General features: G+C 50.7%; 2 protein-coding genes across 3 annotated transcripts in view; both read left to right on the top strand.

Annotated features, from left to right (window-relative positions):
* The window catches only part of WDR35 (WD repeat domain 35), a 63,451-nt gene extending 48,914 nt beyond the window's left edge, over positions 1-14,537 (top strand). Inside the window, exons 17-28 of one of the 2 annotated variants that reach the window (XM_036751346.1) lie at positions 1,508-1,588; positions 2,112-2,248; positions 2,626-2,829; positions 3,295-3,504; positions 4,663-4,809; positions 5,437-5,569; positions 6,534-6,644; positions 8,134-8,298; positions 8,613-8,753; positions 9,944-10,100; positions 13,463-13,703; positions 13,887-14,537. In XM_036751346.1, coding sequence (XP_036607241.1) covers positions 1,508-1,588; positions 2,112-2,248; positions 2,626-2,829; positions 3,295-3,504; positions 4,663-4,809; positions 5,437-5,569; positions 6,534-6,644; positions 8,134-8,298; positions 8,613-8,753; positions 9,944-10,100; positions 13,463-13,703; positions 13,887-14,037 — 1,878 coding nt within the window. In that variant the 3' untranslated portion in view covers positions 14,038-14,537. The remainder of the gene's footprint in view (positions 1-1,507; positions 1,589-2,111; positions 2,249-2,625; positions 2,830-3,294; positions 3,505-4,662; positions 4,810-5,436; positions 5,570-6,533; positions 6,645-8,133; positions 8,299-8,612; positions 8,754-9,943; positions 10,101-13,462; positions 13,704-13,886) is intronic. The other variant, XM_036751347.1, reaches the window with a different exon arrangement.
* Positions 14,538-16,298: 1,761 nt separating this feature from the next.
* Positions 16,299-19,077, top strand: TTC32 (tetratricopeptide repeat domain 32). Its single transcript, XM_036748211.1, has 3 exons — positions 16,299-16,528; positions 17,670-17,836; positions 18,333-19,077. Exons 1-3 carry the CDS (start codon positions 16,380-16,382, stop codon positions 18,458-18,460), a joined length of 444 nt encoding a protein of 147 aa, XP_036604106.1. The 5' UTR covers positions 16,299-16,379; the 3' UTR covers positions 18,461-19,077.
* The last annotated feature ends 218 nt before the right edge of the window (positions 19,078-19,295 follow it).

A 19,295-nucleotide genomic window follows, 5' to 3' on the forward strand; every position in this document is an offset into this window, starting at 1 on the left:
AAATTCCAGGCTCACTTTTTTCTTTGATTTGCCCATGAAACTTTTCCTAGGAATAAATAGGTGAGGTGGGTGGCACTCTGTCCCCATCTTTTTTTCACTAACAAGGAAAATTTCCATTGAGGATTGAGGGAATGGTATTCATTTTTGAAGGAATTGTGAGGACATTGTAGACTTTCTGATGTCACATTGAAATCTCCCCTCATTGCTTCTGCTCAGCCTGTTCCTTCTCTGGGTCCCTTGCAGGGGCTGCTCTGGCTGCAGGGTCTTTCTTGGGTTTCCCTGGTCCCTCCTGCTGCTGCTCTTGGATCCGGACTTAGTTCTTGAATCCAGGGTGGGGCAGGCTATGTTTCTGGTGCTCCCATGTTTCTGGGAGGGAGAGCCAGGGAAGCTGGGGTGATCAGTTCAGGCTTGCACGTCATTGTCTAGCACCACTTGGATGGGGCTCACAAGGCTCAGCCATCACAGGTGAGGACTCACTGACGTCAGGTAGAGCCTGGTCTGCGGTGGCTGCCTTGGAGTTCGTCTTCCGTTAGTCCTCCCTTTCCTCCCAGGCTCAGTGAAATGTCTGTGAATCTGCTGACTCTGAGCTTCCCCCCTTTGGGCTTGCCCAAGTTTTTAGGTTTGTTGTCTCCTGCTTATCTGCTTCCTTTGCCAGCGATGAACCCAGAATAAAAATGGGCAGGGGATGGGTACGGGTACAGTGTGACAGGCCCCAGGAGAGCTGCTCCCTGCCTTGTAATGTTTTCTTTTCCATTGTCTCTGAAGGAGGTTCATTCCTCGTCACACATTTCTGTGTAGTCACTTTTAGGAGAAATAATGGGATTTGGTACTAATTCCTCAAGGAATTTAGCCACTTGAGTGAGTTTTAAAACTTTGGTGCAGAGTTCAGACCCAGCAAAGCTAAGATGTTGCTGTTCTCCTCACTTCGAGTGGCCCCCAGAGCCTACCAGAACACAGAGCCCAAGCCACGCTATCACTCTCTTGGGCCACTTAGCTTTGATTAGGTTTTATGTCTTTTTTCATCATGACTCAGGCAAGTTTTTATCTTTGTTCATTCTGAACATTCCCTGACTTTCAGAGATAAGCTTATTCTACCTTTCTTTCTTACTACTGCTATTTTCTAACTTGATTTTGATCATCTGAACGTGTCTTGATGTTGTATTGGCTACTAGGTTGAGGAAGCTGTTACCCCCAGGGCCCACATCATTTTGATTCTCAGCCTTAGTTCTTAGTACAGGACATATTTTTGAAACCACATTTGTGGTCAGTCACATAGCTTTTGTATTTTCAAGTCTTTCTCTTACATATTGAGTTTTGTCTCACTCGAGAGCTACATCTGATATCTTTGGTTGGTAGACATTTCCTCATGCAAAGCAGATATCCCTTCTGTTAGAGGGAGATTCAGTGAAAAGCCTCCAAATTGCTCTTTTAAGCAGAGGAAGCTTAGACGTTAAACACAAGGAAAACCTTGGATAAATTAAGAATAAGATTTGTTTGTCTTTCAAAGGAACCTATTCAGACTTCTGGATACATTTGTAACTTTGAAGATTTGGAAATTAAATCGGTTCTCTTGGATGAAATATTGAAGGTAATGAATTTTTCTTATTTTAGTTCTCAGCTCACTGTTTGGCTGAAGGAATTGGAGTCTGCTTTCCTGGTTCTGAGATGTAGTGAATGATGGCTTGGTTCCCTTCCAGTACCATTGAGCTACCCCCTTTGACTTCTGGGCACTCTTGGAGGCCCCTAGCACCACTCAGGGTGCCTCAGTGTGGGCTCTCCAGATGCCAGGGTGTGGGGAGGGCTGCTTATTGCTGCAGGGTTTGCCTTCAGAACCCTCCCCCTGGCTCTGACCCTGGGGACTGTCACTTCTGCTAGCAGAAGGGTCTCTAGGGGACCTTTGGTCCCTGGTGGCTGTTGCTGGGTGGGGGTCAAGAGGACCAATGATCTTGCTGCAGGGCTGAACCCCCTTCTCCCACCCCGAGGGCCACTGGCTGAGCAGGCCATTCCTTCTCCTTCCCTGGGCCCCTGCAGGGATCACCTTTCCTTGTTACCAGATATAGGTATGTTTTAAGGAATCACTTGGAAATTTCTGATTTCATTTTTCATTTTAGAATCCTGAACACCCTAATAAGGATTACATCATTAACTTTGAGATCCGATCCCTGCGAGACAGTCGAGCATTGATTGAGAAGGTCGGCATTGATGACGCTTCCCAGTTCATCGAGGACAATCCCCATCCCCGGCTTTGGTAAAAACTCAGTCCAGCCTGTGGCTTCTTCAGTGAGGAGGGGGACAATGTCTGCCGAGGGCCTTGGCTTGGTTGTGTGGGAAGAGATCTTTGGTTCTTGACTCTCCTTCCTTCTTTGGGCAGCACGAGGGTGGTTACAGTTAACCCCCATCATGTGTCATCTCATTCAAGCCTCCCAACAGCCTGGGTCGGGGGGAGGTCCTGGGAGGATGGGCATCCCACAGTGTTAGAGATAAGAAGAGGAGATTGAGGTTCCAAGCCCAAGCTCCGTCCATGCCAGACTCCATTTAGGAAATACTGAGATGGGGCAAAGCCTCCTCTGCCTCCAACCATCAGAAGTAAATGGGTCAGGCCCCCCTTTCTGTGTTTCTGAATAGGCGCCTGCTGGCAGAAGCCGCCCTTCAGAAGCTAGACCTGCAGACAGCGGAGCAGGCCTTTGTGCGCTGCAAGGATTACCAGGGCATCAAGTTTGTGAAACGACTTGGCAACCTTCAGAGCGAGTCCATGAAGCAGTGCGAGGTGGCTGCCTACTTCGGCCAGTTTGAGGAAGCGGAGAGAATGTACCTGGATATGGATAGAAGGTGAGCTGGATGTCGGGCTGGCAGGCACTGAGGCAGAGATGCCCGTGACGAGGCCACATTGGGGCCAGTCTGTGCAGCAGAGGCCCTTTTCTAATTATCAACTGCTCTCCCTGCCTGTGCCCCCTTCCCTTTCCTGTGGAGCCTTCAGGCAGGTCTCTGGCTTGGCCAGGCCTACGGATAAAGCCTGCCCTGTAGGCTGACATTCAAGACCACCAGAGGCCTTGGGCTAACCTACCTTTTTTTAAAATTAACTTTTTAAAAAGTTTGGACTCAACATTTAATTAGAAGGTCATCTCCATAGACAAAGCAGGACAGAAGAAAAGAGTGGTCTATGAGATTGCAACTCTGTACCTCTTGGGGTTTGTTTTCCCTTTGATGGGTGGAATCAGTTTAATAGAAGTTTGTCTGGAAAGATCTCTGGGGTTAGTGGCCTCCATCAGTACCAGCCAGCCGACATGTCCACAGGAACGAATGTGATCCCAGGTCACGCCCATCCTGCAGTCACAGAATCGGCGTTCACAGGAGCGGCAGCTTCTTGTGTGGAGGAAGCATTCACATGTCCTGCCTGTCCAAAGAAGGCAGAACCAGGAGCCAGGAGGCTTGGTGTCAGGAAGGGCCTTCCTCCATCATGGAGAGCTGCCACCAGAGGCTGGATGACTGGCGATCAGAGTTGCTGTAGGCGGAATTCTGTTCCTGTATTGAGTATTTACTGAATGCTTGCTGTATGCTCTACTCAGTGTTAAGTGACCTTGCCCTGAGGCTGCCATTCTGAGCAAGCTTTATCTACCTTGGTAGACCATGCAAAGTCTTGGGTCTCATTTATGTCTGCACACAGTTAAAAAAAAAAAAAGAATTGCTGCAAAGTCAAAGAGACTGCATTTTTTTTTTCATTCATTTTTTTTTAAATTCCATTTTGGTCAGTTGGATGGAGTGATTATTGTATTTCTTGGTTCTGGCCTATGTTTCTTTTTCTTATCCATGTAGGGCAAAAAAGAACCCCCAAACAAACAAGAATCAAGCATATTTCTTGTCCTGATCAGAGGTGGGGAACCCACGAACTGCATGTGGCTGCATGTGGCCCTCTAGGTCCTTGAGTGTGGCCCTTTGACTGAACCCAGACTTCCAAGAACAAATCCTTTTATGAAGGGGATTTGTTCTGTGAAACATGGACTTGGTCAAAAGGCCGCACCCAAGGACCTAGAAAGCTATGTGTGGCCTCGAGACCACAGGTTCCCCACCCCTGTGCTAGACTATATTTCTATAGCTCAGGTTGGATTTGACCATTAATACATCAGTTTCATGAAATTGATATCTTTATGGTTGTAAACTCTCCTTATCCTTAACCGGTATTGTTTGAAATCCAGAAAGAGGGATGTCTGATAGTCAATCAAAATGCATTTAGTAAGCACCTACTATGTGCCAGGTACTGAAGATACAAAGAAAGGTAAAACCAGCTTGGTCCTCATGCTCATAATCTAGTGGGGAGACCTCGTTTAAATCACCAGACACAGCCACATCCTCTGTAGAGAGTAGACAGAAAGTACACTGAACGTTAGTCCATGGAATTGACTTATCTTTGCCAAATTAATATCGCAGACCATTACCAAGAAGTGACAGAAAAATTTGGCTTTCTAGGTACCCAACTGAGCAGAATTAGAAAGCCTGTTATAACCCCATTCAGAGGCAGAATCCGCCCACCTGCCCTTCCCCTCCTCCCTCCCTCCCTCCTCCCCCCCACCCCCGCCCCCCGCCCCGCACCCAGGTTAAGCAAGATGGTGATGTTCTAGTGTCTTCTCAGCTGTACTATGGTCCAGGTCTTGCTGTCGTTTGTAGGGACCTGGCCATCGGCCTTCGACTGAAATTGGGAGACTGGTTCCGAGTACTCCAGTTACTGAAGACGGGATCTGGTGACGCTGACGACAGCCTCCTCGAACAAGCCCACAACGCCATCGGTGACTACTTTGCTGATCGACAAAAATGGTATCTGTCTAGACCTGCCCATGTGTGTGTACAATGCCCAAAGTCTAGGTGATGGCTGCTGCCATCTTCAGAGGATGTGGCAAGGCTGCTAGGGCGTGGTGCCACGGGGCACAGAGTGCCGGGCCTGGAGGCAGGAAAACCTGACCTGCTTCCTGCCTCAGTGTCCTCATCCATAAAGTGAGGCTTTTCCCTGTCTCCCCAAGTCCTTTGACAAACCCAGTGTTTGCATGTGACACAGCACAGGGGAAGCAGCTGTGTGCCTTGGGAACATGTAGAAAGACTGGTGGGCTGAGGTTCTGGTCGCTTCTCCCTTCTTTCCCCTGCTCTGAGACCCTTGATACCTCAGAGCAATGTTTACCTGTGGGATTCACTTTTAATGAGGAAGAGGTTGGTTTTCCTTCTAGAAATCACCATCCATTTCCTTTTTAAGGACTTCTTTTGTGCCACATACTTCTCTTTAGGGGCTGGTGTGGAGAGCAGAGATGAAGAGAGGACCGCAGTCACAGTTGTGGTGGAACGAGGCAGATGACCCACTCTGATTATTGAGAGCTGGTCATTCTAGCATGGAGGGTGGTAGTGCCCTGCCTTGGTCCATCAGCCAAACCTTTGCACCCTTTGTCTGCACAGGGTGAATGCTGTACAGTATTATGTACAAGGTCGGAACCAGGAGCGCTTGGCTGAGTGTTACTACATGTTGGAAGACTATGAGGGTCTCGAGAACCTGGCCAACTCTCTGCCGGAAAACAATAAGCTACTTCCTGTGAGTTTTCAGATAGGGTTTGGGCACTAATATCCTTGCCCTGGGAGAAGGGCACTTTGACGGGTAGAAAAACCTTCGAGCCTTGACTCTGGCCCTGAGGAAGGCCCAGAACCTCTTGTTCCAGGGGTCAGGCAGCACTGCTGGCAGAGGACACCTGGGGTCAGAGCATACACCAAGACTTCAGAGGGCAGGCGTTTCTTTGAGGGAGCCATTGCTTGCAGCTGTGGGGGTCACAGTCCATCCATGACCTCTTGACCTCTGGGATCTTTGTCTGGATCTGGGGATCTGGCAGGTGTATGTATTTGAAGCAGGGTGGTTTGAGGGGGGGCATCATGAAGTCATCCTGGATACTTGTCTTGGAAATAGAGAGGTTGGCCAAGCTGTTGGAATGGTCATCTTTTCCCCTTGTAATCTAGACCTTTGTGCTTGCCACAGGTGGCTGGTCAGTGTGCCTAACCTCTCCAGAGTGTGCCTTCAAGGCTCAATATTAACCCTAAACAGCCTCCCCCTTCCAGTTATTGACCATCAAGAGTAAGTGAGGAGACCCAGCTACCATGCCCTGCAAATGGGAAGAGAGGGTGGCATCTACAGTGGACCTAGAGGGGTCCTGGCTTCAAATCCTGCGTCTTCAACCTGTGGGCCTTGCACAAAGTGCCTCACCTTTTTCCTGTTTCTTCTTCTGTAAAATGGGAGATCACTAGAGGGTAGGACCACTTCTACCTCTAAATCCAATCCCTGAGCTGTATAGACGTGTCCACAGAGTGAATGAGAGAAGAACACTCCCGGTTCTGCTTAAGGATGGAGCTGCAGCATTGGCGAGCTCCGTTTCAGTGTGATAGAAGGATGGCAGCTCAGCCCCTCCTCCTTCATTTGGCAGAAAAGTACTCAGTGACCCAGTCAGATGACTCTTGATTGGATCCCAGTTTCAACAGGTTTGTGGCATCTGTTTGTCGTGTTGTTACAGGAGATTGCCCAGATGTTTGTGAGGGTCGGCATGTGTGAGCAGGCTGTGGCCGCCTTTTTGAAGTGCAACCAACCCAAAGCAGCTGTGGATACCTGTGTGCACCTGAACCAGGTGAGGCATGAGCTGCCTGTGGATTGCCCTTAGCGCTGCATGCTGCTTGCCATCCACGTTTCTACTGCGGCCCCAGGTTAAAACAGACTGGTTCTGACAGTGGAGCAGGCGGGTCTTAGGAGGGCAGCCATTGGTTGTCTGGTTTGGTTGTGAAGAGTCTGTGGAAGATTTGGAGGGAGTTAGATGGCAGGATGGTGTGCAGGGCCAGAGTGTATTTGTGTGTGTGTATGTGGTCCAGGGGGAGTCATCTGGGGGGGCAGGGAAAAGGAATACCCCTTTATTAAGTACCTGCTGTGTGCCAGGCACCTTGCTCAGTAGGAACTTTACAAAGACCATCTGTTTGGTCCTTGAGCAGCAACCCCAGGAGGTGGTAGGGAGAGGCCTTTATCAGTTGGGGGACTCTTACAGGGCCATTCTCCCCTTTCTCCAAATAGGATCCAGGAGGTTCTTTGTTCTTTCCCATCCCCCCTGAGCTGTGTGTGTGTGTGTACATGAGGTGTGTGGGGAGGGGTGTGCCTGGGGCTCAGGAGGCCACCAGGCGGCATGTGTAGCCTTGTCCTCTCTGTTCTGAGGAGCCTGTTCTTACTCCCACAGGCGTCCTGTCCTCAGCTCTGAGACATTTCATGCTTATTTCCTCCACATTGCTTCTTGATACATATTGCTTCTCCCACCTAGAATGTAAGCACCCCAAGGGCAGGTCCTGGGTCTCTGGCTCCTAGCCAGGTTCCTGACACAGAGAAGGCACTTGTTGAATTGGACTGAATGTTAATCTGGAAGCTTTGTGCCCAGAAATCACTCCATCATTTTCTACATTTTATTAGGAGTTTGTCTTTTTCTTTGGTCACATCCAGGGGAAGGAACTGCGTGGACTTACCTTAGATTTCTTTTGACTTAGCTGTTTCTTTTCCCTTTCTAGTGTGTCTGTTTGATATTGTAGAAAGATTTAAAGTTGAGATAAATGAAAATGCTCAGTTATGATAGGAGGGGCCTGTTATCAGCCTACAGGGTAGGAATGTGCAATTTAATACATTTTTGTGAAGAACAAAGTGCTGCTGCCTTTATAAGAACAAAGTTGATGAACTACAAACAGTTCTCACCTGAAGTAGCACCTTTTGCCTGACTGTGTGAAAACGCATTTTTGTTTTCTTGTGCTTGGTGCTGATTGAGAAAGAAGAGTTGAGTGTGGCCGTCAGTGTGGAACCTCCTCTTTTACACACACAAGGTGTTCCATGGTCTTAGTGCAGCTTTAATCTGCAGGACACACTGTACTTTTGTAGGTATGGCAAAAAACCAAAAATGTCTCCTGTGAGCTCCTTGGAGTATAGTCTGTCTCCGTCAGACACTTTGGTCTGTATTTCTCCTGTTGCCTGTTTTAGCACGGGGCTGGCATCATAGCCCAGCATCTCTTTAAAGCCTTCTTGAAAGTCTGTGTTTGTTTTCTATACTTGACTGGAAAACGAATGTTGCGGGTTCTCTCGTGTCCCCTCAGTGGAACAAAGCTGTTGAGCTGGCTAAAAATCACAGCATGAAGGAAATCGGATCCTTGCTGGCTCGCTATGCATCTCATCTGCTGGAAAAGAACAAAACTTTGGATGCCATCGAGCTCTACCGGAAAGCCAACTACTTCTTTGATGCTGCTAAGCTCATGTTCAAGGTATGGCTGGTCATGCTCAGGGAGCGTGTCCTGGGTCATGGCGGGCTGAGGACAGGGGGGACCAGCTGGTCAGAGGGCCCTCCAAACCTGCCTGCCTCATCCGTAGGAAGAGGAGGCTGGACAGGGCATCGCTGTGGGCCCTGGCCAACACTTGGTAGGACTTGGCAGGAAGAGGAAGCTCCTGTCACCCCGCGGAGGCTTTCTTCGGGCTCAGTCATGGGGCAGGAGCTCTCACTGTACAGCTGACATAGGGTGGAGCCTTGTATGTGTGGGGGGGCCGGGGGCGGGCTGCTGCCCTGGTTGTTTGTTCTAAGATTGCAGACGAAGAGGCCAAGAAAAGGACCAAGCCTTTGCGAGTGAAGAAGCTCTACGTGTTGTCGGCTTTACTCATTGAGCAGTACCACGAGCAGATGAAGAATGCCCAGAGGGGAAAGGTTAAAGGGAAGAGTTCGGAGGTAAGAGGTTACACCCTCTTCTGGGCTCTCATCCTGGCGTCTCCTGTTATCAATGTTGGGCTTTGGACTGAGACAGAGGGAAGAGCCCCATCTTGCCTCATTGCTTTATTGTCTTTGCAAATATCATTGATGAAATGGGTGTGCTTTTTAAATGGAGTTTAATTAGATTTTCTTAGAATGAATATCTGATTTTCATGGGTGTAAACACTGTATCTTGGTAAATAAATCCCTTTGAGACATGTATTTAAGTTTTTAAAAATTAACACCAATTGACCATAATATTTGTTATAATGGAAAAACTTTATTTTTAATGGAAAGTTTCTGAAATGATATGTTCTCTCCCCTTGGTGCCCAGCATGTTGCTAATGTGACCCCTCAGATACAACCCCCCAAGATGTTGTTTTAGCAATGTCCCCTTCCCCTCAAAAAAAAATAAACTAAAAACAAAACTAAGTCCAAACCACAACTGCTTAGCACAGATGAGTAGGTGAGGAAGACAATTCACCTTGGAAATGGGGGTAGCTGGTGGCGCCATAGTCCCCAGAGTGCTGGGCCTGGAGTTAGGAGACCTGAATTCAAATCCAGCCTCAGACACTCTTAAACTCTGCGACTCTGAGTCACTTAACTTCTTTTTGCCTCAGTTTCCTCTGTGAATGGTAGTAGCTACTTCAGAGGGTTGTTGCGAGAATCAAATGAGGTCATATTTGTAAAAAGCTTAGGCCAGTGCCTGGCGCAGAGTAAATCTTTATTCCCTTTCTTCGTTCTCAACCTGCCAGGAGGTCCCACTCTGGACAGGGTCTGGCCCTGTGAACCTAAGTTCTGGGAAACCTCAGCTGAGCCTCATCCTTGGGGATGGAAACCTGGTTTCAGAATTGAGATGACCTAACTCTACTGGCCCCACTGTTGTGGGAACAGGTCAGCTGGTCTCTGTGTCAGGGTCCTCAGAGACTGTGACTTGTATTAGAACCACAACAGTGTGTTTTGGTTCACCAGGGGGCTTTCTGGCTGATGTCCTGCTGCTAAAAATTCCATTTATTAGTATGCCTAGGAGGCTTCACCATTGTTACCATTAAAAAATTTGGCCAGTACTTAGGGACTTCTGATCAGCTCATTCCAGAAAAGTCTATGTGCTGCCTTTGGAAGGGGCTGGGTTAGTTCCTGGAGGTGAATGTCAGGTCCTCTGTTCACAGGCCACCTCGGCCTTAGCCGGCTTGCTTGAGGAGGAGGTCCTGTCTTCAGCTAATCGGTTCACAGACAATGCCTGGAGAGGGGCTGAAGCCTACCACTTCTTCATCCTGGCTCAGAGGCAGCTGTATGAAGGCTATGTTGACACTGCTCTGAAAACAGGTGAGCATGCCTCAGGGCAAGTTTGGGATTGGCTTCAATCTAGGACTCGCTGAGGCAGGGCTCTGTTACAGTGACTGTTTTATTCGCAAAAAATGGAAGGGGGCAACGTGTGCTTAGGAAGCCCTTGTCTGTGATCCTGTGAACCCCCATTCTGTGGACTTGGTGGTGAGGGAGGGCCAGGCAGGGACAAGGACAGACAACAGGAGTGGCCTAGTGAGACCTTGTCTTGTGTGGGCAGCCAGACAAAAGAAAAGAAGATGACTGATGGTCATCTGACTGTGAAATACGATGTATTCATTCTCCTTGGGCTTATTTATCTTATTTGGTGAAATAAGTAATTTGATTGTACCATAATATACTGTAGGTGAATCGCCAAGGCCTGCCTAAGTAAGAGAATGGGCTCTGAACGAGGCCTTTCTGATGCAGGGCAGCTTCATAGAGCTCATCTCTGCAGCCGAGCAATTCAACATCAGCTTAGTACCTACCATTGACTAATTCCCTTCTACTGACAACTTAATCTGTGCCTTTCTTGATTGCTGTGTTTGTTCCTTCTTGGATGTCTGTTCTCTGGGGTGTTCACAAAGCAAATAATCTGTTCACATCTGGTTTTCTTCAAAAGAATACTTCAAATCCCTCTTTTTTATTTAAAAATCCATCTTTTTTTCATTGATTGTTAGGCTCAAGTTTGTAAGGTAGGTCCCTCTGGGTTGCAGTGTGGAATCTTCAAAGCATGTATTCCATTACCTTCTTTGCTTTTTGGCAGATACTAAGTAGTCTCATGTTATTTGGGCTTCATTTCTTATTTATATTTAAAGTTTTTTCTCCTGGTCAGTTGCAGAATTTATTGTCGCTGGAATTGCTAAGTGTAACTACAATGTGTCTTGCATAGGTTTTTTTCTGGAGGTGATCTGTGGGTCTTTTCAGTTGATGCTTTGTTGTTGTTGGTGGTGGTGGTGGTGGTGGGGTGGTGGTGGTAGTAGTGGTGGTAGTGGTGTGTGTGTGTGTGTGTGTGTGTGTGTTCAGAATTTTTGTACGGTTTTCTTAGATCATTTCTTGCATCTTGGTTATTTAGGGTTTTTTACTTGTCATGTTCTTTTGGGAGACTTGCAATCCTTAGATTGTCTGTACATGTCGTGTCTCTGAGATCAATTATGTTTTGCTTATATGGAGATCACATTTGCATTTAAAAGTTCCAGATTGTCCATCACTTCTGTGTATTTGCATTCCTGATCTGTTGTTTTCTCTCTCATTTCTTTTGTGAGGTTTGCCAACGTGGATTTAATTTTTTTATTTCACCAGTTACTTTGGCTGTGCTGCCCATAAATTCTGCTCTCACCAGTCTCCTTTCCCTCCTAATTCATTCAGGGACAGCACCCTGGGCTTCCATGTGCTCTTGGGAATCCATAGGGTCCTTGGCCTCATCAGGGGTTCCTTAGTTTTCCTTTGTCTGGCAGTATTTATTCATAGATGTCTGGACTCATTTACATAGGTGTGGGGGCCATCTTCCTGTCTCTTAATAACATCCTTCTTGTTGGTTTCTTTCCTTGTACTCAGGGTCTTTAACTAAGTTTTCTTCCTCTTCAGGTTTTTGGTAATTTCAGTCCCCACCCCCAATATTCCCTTATTGTTTATTTTCTAGCATGATCCTCAGTATATTTAAGCTAAGCTGACCTTGGATTCAGAATCACAGGATTTGAGAGTTGGAAGGGGCCTCCCTGGTCATCTCCACAAGGAATCCCTAGCTTGTGATGAGGAGCTCACTCCCTCTGCAGGCAGCCCAGCCCATCTCTGGGACAGCTATCATGGTTGGGACACTTTCCTGACATCCTGCCTCAATGGGCCTCTTTGCAGCTACCCCCCATAGCTCCTGATTCTGCCCTTTGGGGCCAAGCAGAACATGGCCAGTATCTCTTCCATGTAATAATAGCTGTCATGTCCCCATGGTGTGCTTGTGCTTTTGGCTCCTTTGATCGCATTCTTAGGTGCCTAGGGCCTGCTTGCATTCCAGTTTGTTGGTGTCCTTTTAAAACATGGCACCGAGAACCACCCAAGGAACGCCTGCACAGGCCAGGCTGTCCCAGCCCCACCTTGCTCTTGGACACTCGGCCTTTCTTTGTGGGGTCTCCAGCCCACAACGGTCTCATACCGAGCTGACATTCTGTTGTCTTCAAGATGTGTCCACCTCGTTTTATGTGTGCACTGAATCTCTGAAATCTAAAGTTTGACCTTGACCCCAGTTCAGTTGTCTCCGACTCACTTCAGCCCCACGTTCTACCCTTTCAGGATGGTTGGGGGTCCTGAGCCTGTTATTGTCCCTCTCCCTCTTGTTTGTGGCTTGTGTCCCCAGCTCCTCCCTCACAGGAACTGCTCAAGAAATGCTGGGTTGAATGGAGGCTATTTGTGATGCATGAGGAGGCTTCTCTGGCTGTCTGCATTGCAGGATGTTTTTCCCATTCCTCCTCTTCCATTCAGGGTTGATGTGGACGGGTCAGGGGCTCTGGCCATGTTCTTGGTGAACTTTTCTCGGCTTCTCGATCCCTGGCATTTCTGCTCATGGGGACCCTTTATGTTTTGGCCCCTTATGGACCCTACAAGGTGAGGGGAACAAGGGCTCAGTGAAATGACTGTTCTTGTGGCCTTTGGGTGGGTGATGAAACCAGCTGCTTAATTTGCCCCTCCAAGGAGATGCCATGAACTGTCCTATTTGGCCACACCTTCCTCACATTCCACGTTTCTTTTATGGCAAGAATATCAGTTATGAACATCCTTCCTTCCTTCTGTCCAGTAGCTACATATCTGGAATGACACCAGTTTGATCATAGTTTGTGGGTGGCTTGCCTGCTCCTGTCCTTAGAGAGGTACAGAGGGACAGGACTGGGAGCCATTTTGAATTCTCCTTTGCTTCCTAAAGGGTCACCACCATGGCCAAAGAATCGGTTCCTTGGTGCCTGCCCTAGCAGGGATGAGTCTGTTGGCACTTTAACAGCTGGGTAGGGGGGCCTCCAACTGCAGGCAAACACAGTGATACAGAATTGCATGTTAAATATACCAAGTTTCCCTTTGTTCCAGTGAAAGGTTAAGCAGCATGAAGAACGCTAACATACATTTGTTGTGTGTGTGTGTGTGTGTGTGTATGTGTACGTGTGTGTGTGTGTGTGTGTGTGTGTGTGTGTGTGTGTGTGTATGTGTACATGTGCTCCCATACACTTCTCCCTTGGTACACCTCCATCCTTATGCACATCTCTAAGTGTCTTTAAAAAAGAGTAGCACAACCTCTGTCCCTCCACAGCCTTTCCTTGGGCCCCACAACAGGGCCATACTTGTAAAGACCAACCACATAAAGACCTGCATTGGCTTCCTAGCTCTCCACCTGCGGGACTACGAGGACATCATCCCTGCTGTGGAGATCTACTCCCTGCTGGCTCTGTGTGGCTGTGCTAGCCGGGCCTTTGGGACCTGCTCCAAAGCCTTCATTAAGCTGGAGTCCTTGGAGACCCTGAGCACAGAGCAGAAGCAACAGTATGAGGACCTGGCTCTGGAGATCTTCACCAAGCACACCCCAAAGGATAACCGCAAGTCAGAGCTGGACAGTCTCTTGGAGGGGTGAGTGGGGCCTCCTCCAGCCCCCACCCCTAGCTGCCCAGAGCCCCAGCTGACCCCAGGAGTTGGAGGCACTTCCTCCAGAATTCATCTCCAGAGTTCTTTTGTATCATTCGCTGGTCCAAGGGGAGGGGGTTGGTTCAGTTTCTCAGAACTGGGACTGACTTTTATCTCTCCTTATTGCAGTGGAGAAGGGAAGCTTCCGACGTGTGTGGCAACGGGAAGCCCCATCATGGAGTACCAGTTCTGGATGTGTAACGTGTGCAAACACTGTGTCCTGGCCCAAGAGATCAGCAACTATAACTTCTGCCCCCTGTGCCACAGCTCAGTGGGGTAGCAGCTGGGGCAGGAGCAGGGATGCTCAGGGGCCACAGTCCTGAGTCAGGCAGACACATGTGCATGGGCATGAACTTCTACCATGACTCAAAAAGGAAATACACTCTCCTCCGGGGCCTAGGTGTCTCTCTGTCTTGTTTTAGGAATATGACTGGGGGAAGATGCATCCAGTCTAGGTTAGATGAGGTCATGCTTGAAATGCTGAGCAGAAATGCAGCTCTCCTTGTACAGATACAGATACAAAACTCTGGGGCCAGCTTATCTTTCTCGGTCTGGGTCAGTGTCTGAGCTGTAGTCTCAGTGAGGCAAAGGTGGCCCCCTAGAAGGGGTGAGGCCCTTCTCGGGAGATCGTGTCCTCTGGACTGACCACTATGCTTCGGAGCAAAGAGGCCAACTCAGAGGGAGGACAGCAGTTCTTTAGTTACGTTCTAAGATCAGAGATCTTGGATTTTTGACAGTTCCTCTTTTATGGAGAAAACAATAAACTATCTTGTCGCTTAAGTGACTTGACTTTGTGTGAAGCTCTGTATCCCCTTGTGTGACGCTTCCCTTTGGGGGTGAGGAGAGGGAGGGGGGGCATCATGAGTCCAGGTCTCTTCTACGCCTCTGACAGATGGAGGGGCAGCCAAGAATTGCCCTCTGACAATGCCTCCCTGTCATCATTACAGAGAAAGGCACAAACATATCCCGGTCCTCAGGAAGGTCACAACGTGTCAGTAACTCTGTGCCCCCAAGAGATTTGCAGAACAAACGGGCAGCACTTTGGGAGGGCAGGCCCTGGGACAGGGTAGGGGACGGATCTGCAGCACAAGGTGCTGGGTCTTGAAGGAAGGCAGGAGGCAGGAGGAGGGGGAGCAATCTGAGTTTGGGGGTCACTTTGGCCACTGTGAGGGCCCTGGATCTCAGAGCAGACGCTGGAGGCCAGGACTGTTCAGTGCACTAATAGCCTCATAATGGCATTAAGTGGCATTTGCACAGGCCTGATAAGGATTATGAAGCACTTTACAGACACATTTGGTCCCTGGAACGACTCTGCGAGGTGGGCACTCTGTGCTCCGTTTCCCCATCGTAGAGATGGGCAAACTGAGAAGTTGAGGCACTTGCTGATGGGCACATGTAGGAAGTGTGAAAGCCCAGATTCAAAAAGGGCTTATGCAGAGTAAGAGGAAGGCCCCCTCGGGGTGGGGGCAGCCTCAGAGGCTATTGCTCATCCTTGAAGGACTAAGAGGTGGAGGTGAAGAGCACTCCAGGCACAAGGCACGGGTGGAGGGTTGCGGGTGAGGCAGCGGCAGAGGGACGGATTTCAGCTTCCTGCAGGGACACGTCCCAAACTCTGGGCTTTCCAGGAGAGGGTGTGTCACGGTGTGTGGGGGCAGGGCTGGTTTTCCTTCCTCGGCTGCACCGCCAGTCAGTCCTTCCCCTACGGCGACCTTTGCCAAGAAGCGCTTCTTTCCTTCGTCCGGCCCCCTCTGAGCGGCTGGGTAATGGCGCCCCCCGCTGGCGGGCGCCAGGAGCACCTCTGTAGTCCGTGCACGGCCCTCCTCCCTGTGGCTGCGGGCAGCGCCCCCTTCGGTCGGGAGTGGAGTGGCAGGCTCCTGATGCTCTATCCTCTGGTCTTCTGAAGAGCCTCCTAAAAATGTGTGGGAGGGGGGAGCAGCATCATGGGTGCGGTCCCTTCGTGTCCTCGGTCTGTCGTGGGGGCTTCTCCTCTTTAGAATGGGAGGAGGTCAGCCTCGACGGCCCCTACCATGCTTATCCTAGGGAGGGCAGTGGGTAACGGGCTTCTGCGGGTGGGACGTCGCCCCCTGCTGGCCGGTCATCCACACATGTCAGTACATCCTCTGATGCAATCACAGCTTCCCCCCGCAGGATCCGAGGTCATGGGGGGCGGGGGGTGGAGCATGACTGGGATTCCCACGCGACCCACCGCCGCTCCTATGTCGCGGGGCCGGTCACCACGTCACGCGAGGAGCGGGAGGTTTTCCTTCCTTTGCCTCCCCTCACGTGACCCTCCCATCTGGAAGCCTGGTTCTCTTCAGCTACAATCCCGGCCGAGCCAGGCGCCGATTGGACGCGCCCCCATCGGGAATCCGCCTATCGGTCGCAGTCCCAAACCTGGATGAACGACCAATCGAGCACCGAGGCAGTGCTAAGCCCGCCTCCCCCCCACCCCCCACCGCACGGCGGCCTCAATACCCAGGGCCCCGCGCGCGGGGATGCCTATGGTGGCCGGGATGATGTTCCGCCAAATATCGCGAGAAGAACGGAGTTCCTCCTACCGGACGCACCCCAGCCCCGACCCTGGCCCGGCCCCACCCCCAAGGGAGAAGGAGCTTGGCGGCCATGGATGGGCAGCCTCCCCGCGTCGGCGACGGGCCCCTGGCCGAGGCCCACGCGCACTTCCGGAGGGGCGAACACGATGAAGCCGAGGCACTCTATTCGGCCTACATTCGCCAGTGCGCCTGCGCAGACGGGGGAGCGCGCGCTGACCCGTGAGTCTCGCGAGAGCTGCGCGCGTTGGGGGCCGGTGTCGTGGAGTTGTTATCGAGGATTTGCGAGACTGGTGGGGAAACTGAGGCCTGGCCTTGTGGGGCTTTTCCTAGTCACCCCTCACCACCACTAGTGAGACCGTGGCGGCGCGGTCGGCCTCTCTGGGCCTCAGTTTTCCCGTCTGTGAAAGGCTCTGTCCCGTACTGGGAGGAAACTGAGGCAGGCTGGGCCTCGGTCAGAGAGCTGTTTCCGTTTTACACGTAGGGAAACTAAGGCGAGAGTGGCAGGTGCCCGCGGGGGGTTAAGATCCGATCATGGGCCTGGAACCAGCGGCCAGTTCCTCGCTTTACGGGGAAACTGTGGCAGATAGAGGGGAAGACACCCTCAGGGCCCTCGGTCTAACAGGCCCTGGAGCCAGCAGGCCCCGTGCCCATCGCCTGCCTGCCTCAGTTTCCTCTTTTGTAGAATGGGGACAGTCAGTCTACCCCCCAGTGTTGTCCGAGGCCCTGACAGGCTGCGGGTCTTTCCTGGGGTTCGGGGACCTCAACTTTGAGGGGGGTTCTGCCTGCCCCAAAAAATAGAAGCATGCGGGGTCTCATCACGTGCTCCTGGCCCCCACCTCAAGGGACACCCTCCCCCCCTTCAAGCCCAGAGGCCGTGAAGGCAAGGCCTGGGCAGTGAGCAAGGTCTGGCCTCCCAGGTGTCCGCCCCTCCCCCAAGCCAGAGGGGAGGGGGCTTCTCCCTTCTACTCAGTAAGCTCCGGGGTTCTCCTGGTCACCTGCCCCTCCCCTTCTCTCCCCTTCCTCCCCTCCCCCATCCTTTACTCCCTCCTCACCGCCTTCTCCCCTCTTCCCCCTCTCTTCCCCCCCATCTCCCTCCTTCATCTCGTCCCCCTCACCTCCTCCACCTCACCTCATCTCCCCCTCCTAGCGTCTCTGCTTCCGCCAGACCCCACCAAGGCCCACGACCTTCCTCATCTTCCAGCCTCGTTTCAGGGTGTCTCTGCGGTCCTTCGTGGGGAGGTTTAGGGCTGTGGGCAGATTTGGGGGGTGGGGGGCTCCACGTGAGCCCTGGGCCCGCAGCTACAAGAGCGGGGACGAGCGGCCAGATGGGCTTGTGCAGCTGCACGTCCCCTTCTTTCAGCCGCTGCTCCCCCCGGGACCTGGCCACCGCCTACAACAACCGGGGTCAGATCAAGTATCTTCGGGTGGACTTCTACGAGGCCGTGGAGGACTACAGTGCGGCCATTGAGGCGCTGCCCCGCTTCGAGGTCCCCTACTACAACCGAGGCTTGATATTCTACAGGATGGGTGAGGAGGCTTTGGTCACTCGGGGCAGCCGACCGACCCCGGCCTCTGAGGGTCCTGTAAAGGTGGGGATGGGGGCCGCACCCGAAGAGCGGTCCGCGGGAGCTCGGGTCTGGGAGAGGGCACAGCCGGCAGTGACAGAACAGACCCCCAGCCCATGGACGGGGCGGGTGCAGCAGGCGCCGCTTGGCCTTTCGGAGGCAGAGCAGCTTCCGAGGTGGGGGGAGGGGAGGGACGGGACGGGACCAGGGGTTTCAAGGTTGGCGATGCCCCGGCCTGTAGGAAGCAGACTCCCTGCCCTGCCTAGGCAGGAGAAGCGTGGCTGGGCCGTAACTTTCTAGCGGTGTTTTTAAGAGAATGCATCTTTACTGGGAAGATTAAACAAAACAAACCCCCAGCAGACGGAAGAGCCAAAAGCAGGCTTAGGGTCAGGGTTTGGAACCTGCTGCTGAGGAGGTTTCAGGGCGCCCTGCTTCTCTCCTTGTCGGCTGTGCTGCAGGACAGTTCGAGGAAGCTTTGGAAGATTTCAGGAAGGTGTTAGACTTGAATCCTGCCTTCCAGGATGCCTCGCTGAGCTTGAAGCAGACCATCTTAGATAGAGAAGAAAAACAGAAGAGAAGTTACTAAGAATCCTGCCCTGATGAAAGCATTTACTGCTCCTTCACCCGACAGCCTGGATTGTGTTTGTTGTCAGCTAACGCAGAAGAATCCTTGGAGATGCTTCCATTCCCCTTTAAGATAAAGGGATGCTTGATAAGCAGGGGGAGCAAGGATGGGCGGGTGGCCTGGGCCTTCCAATGGTTTCAGGGTGACCAAATGGATGAGCATTTTTAAGGCTTGTGTTGAATGATAATTTTTCAGTGTTCAAATATTTGAATTGGTAAAAATGTGTATTATTGTAGTTGAGATTTACAGACGTGCAGTTTTTCTTTAGTAATCCTATTTTAGTAGGTCTATGATAAAACAAATTATTGGAATAAAAGAAAAGAATTCTACTTTCAAGGAAGGATAATTTGAAATTGCACATTCCTTACATGGCTGTTGTCAGAAGGTCCTTTGCACACCTTCACCGCCTGCAGAGATGAGGGGGCAGCTGTTGTGCCCCGATAATGTCTGGTTGTGGTCGAGATTTACTCTCTACAAACACTGTACAAAGGTTCCTGTCAGAGGACAGTTTGATTTTTCTGGTGAGAAATATTGATGACGTGCTAATGACAGAAAATAAACCTAAAAATACAGTCTCCTGTCTGACTCTCGGTTCTGTAGGGAATTGGTACCCTTGTGTTTCCCTGAAAACAGGAGGGGTGAGGCCCTGCCCTGAATTTGTGTTGGGCATTTAAGGGAAACAGACTGAGCAGAGCTTCTTAATGTGGGATCCGTGGATTTGTGTGGGTTTTTAATGATTTTTGATGATTATTTTAATAGCGTAGGTCTACTTTGTAATCCTCAATAATTTACAAAT

Source organism: Trichosurus vulpecula, chromosome 3, assembly GCF_011100635.1.
Source record: "Trichosurus vulpecula isolate mTriVul1 chromosome 3, mTriVul1.pri, whole genome shotgun sequence".
In the NCBI taxonomy this organism is placed as follows: Eukaryota; Metazoa; Chordata; class Mammalia; order Diprotodontia; family Phalangeridae; genus Trichosurus; species Trichosurus vulpecula.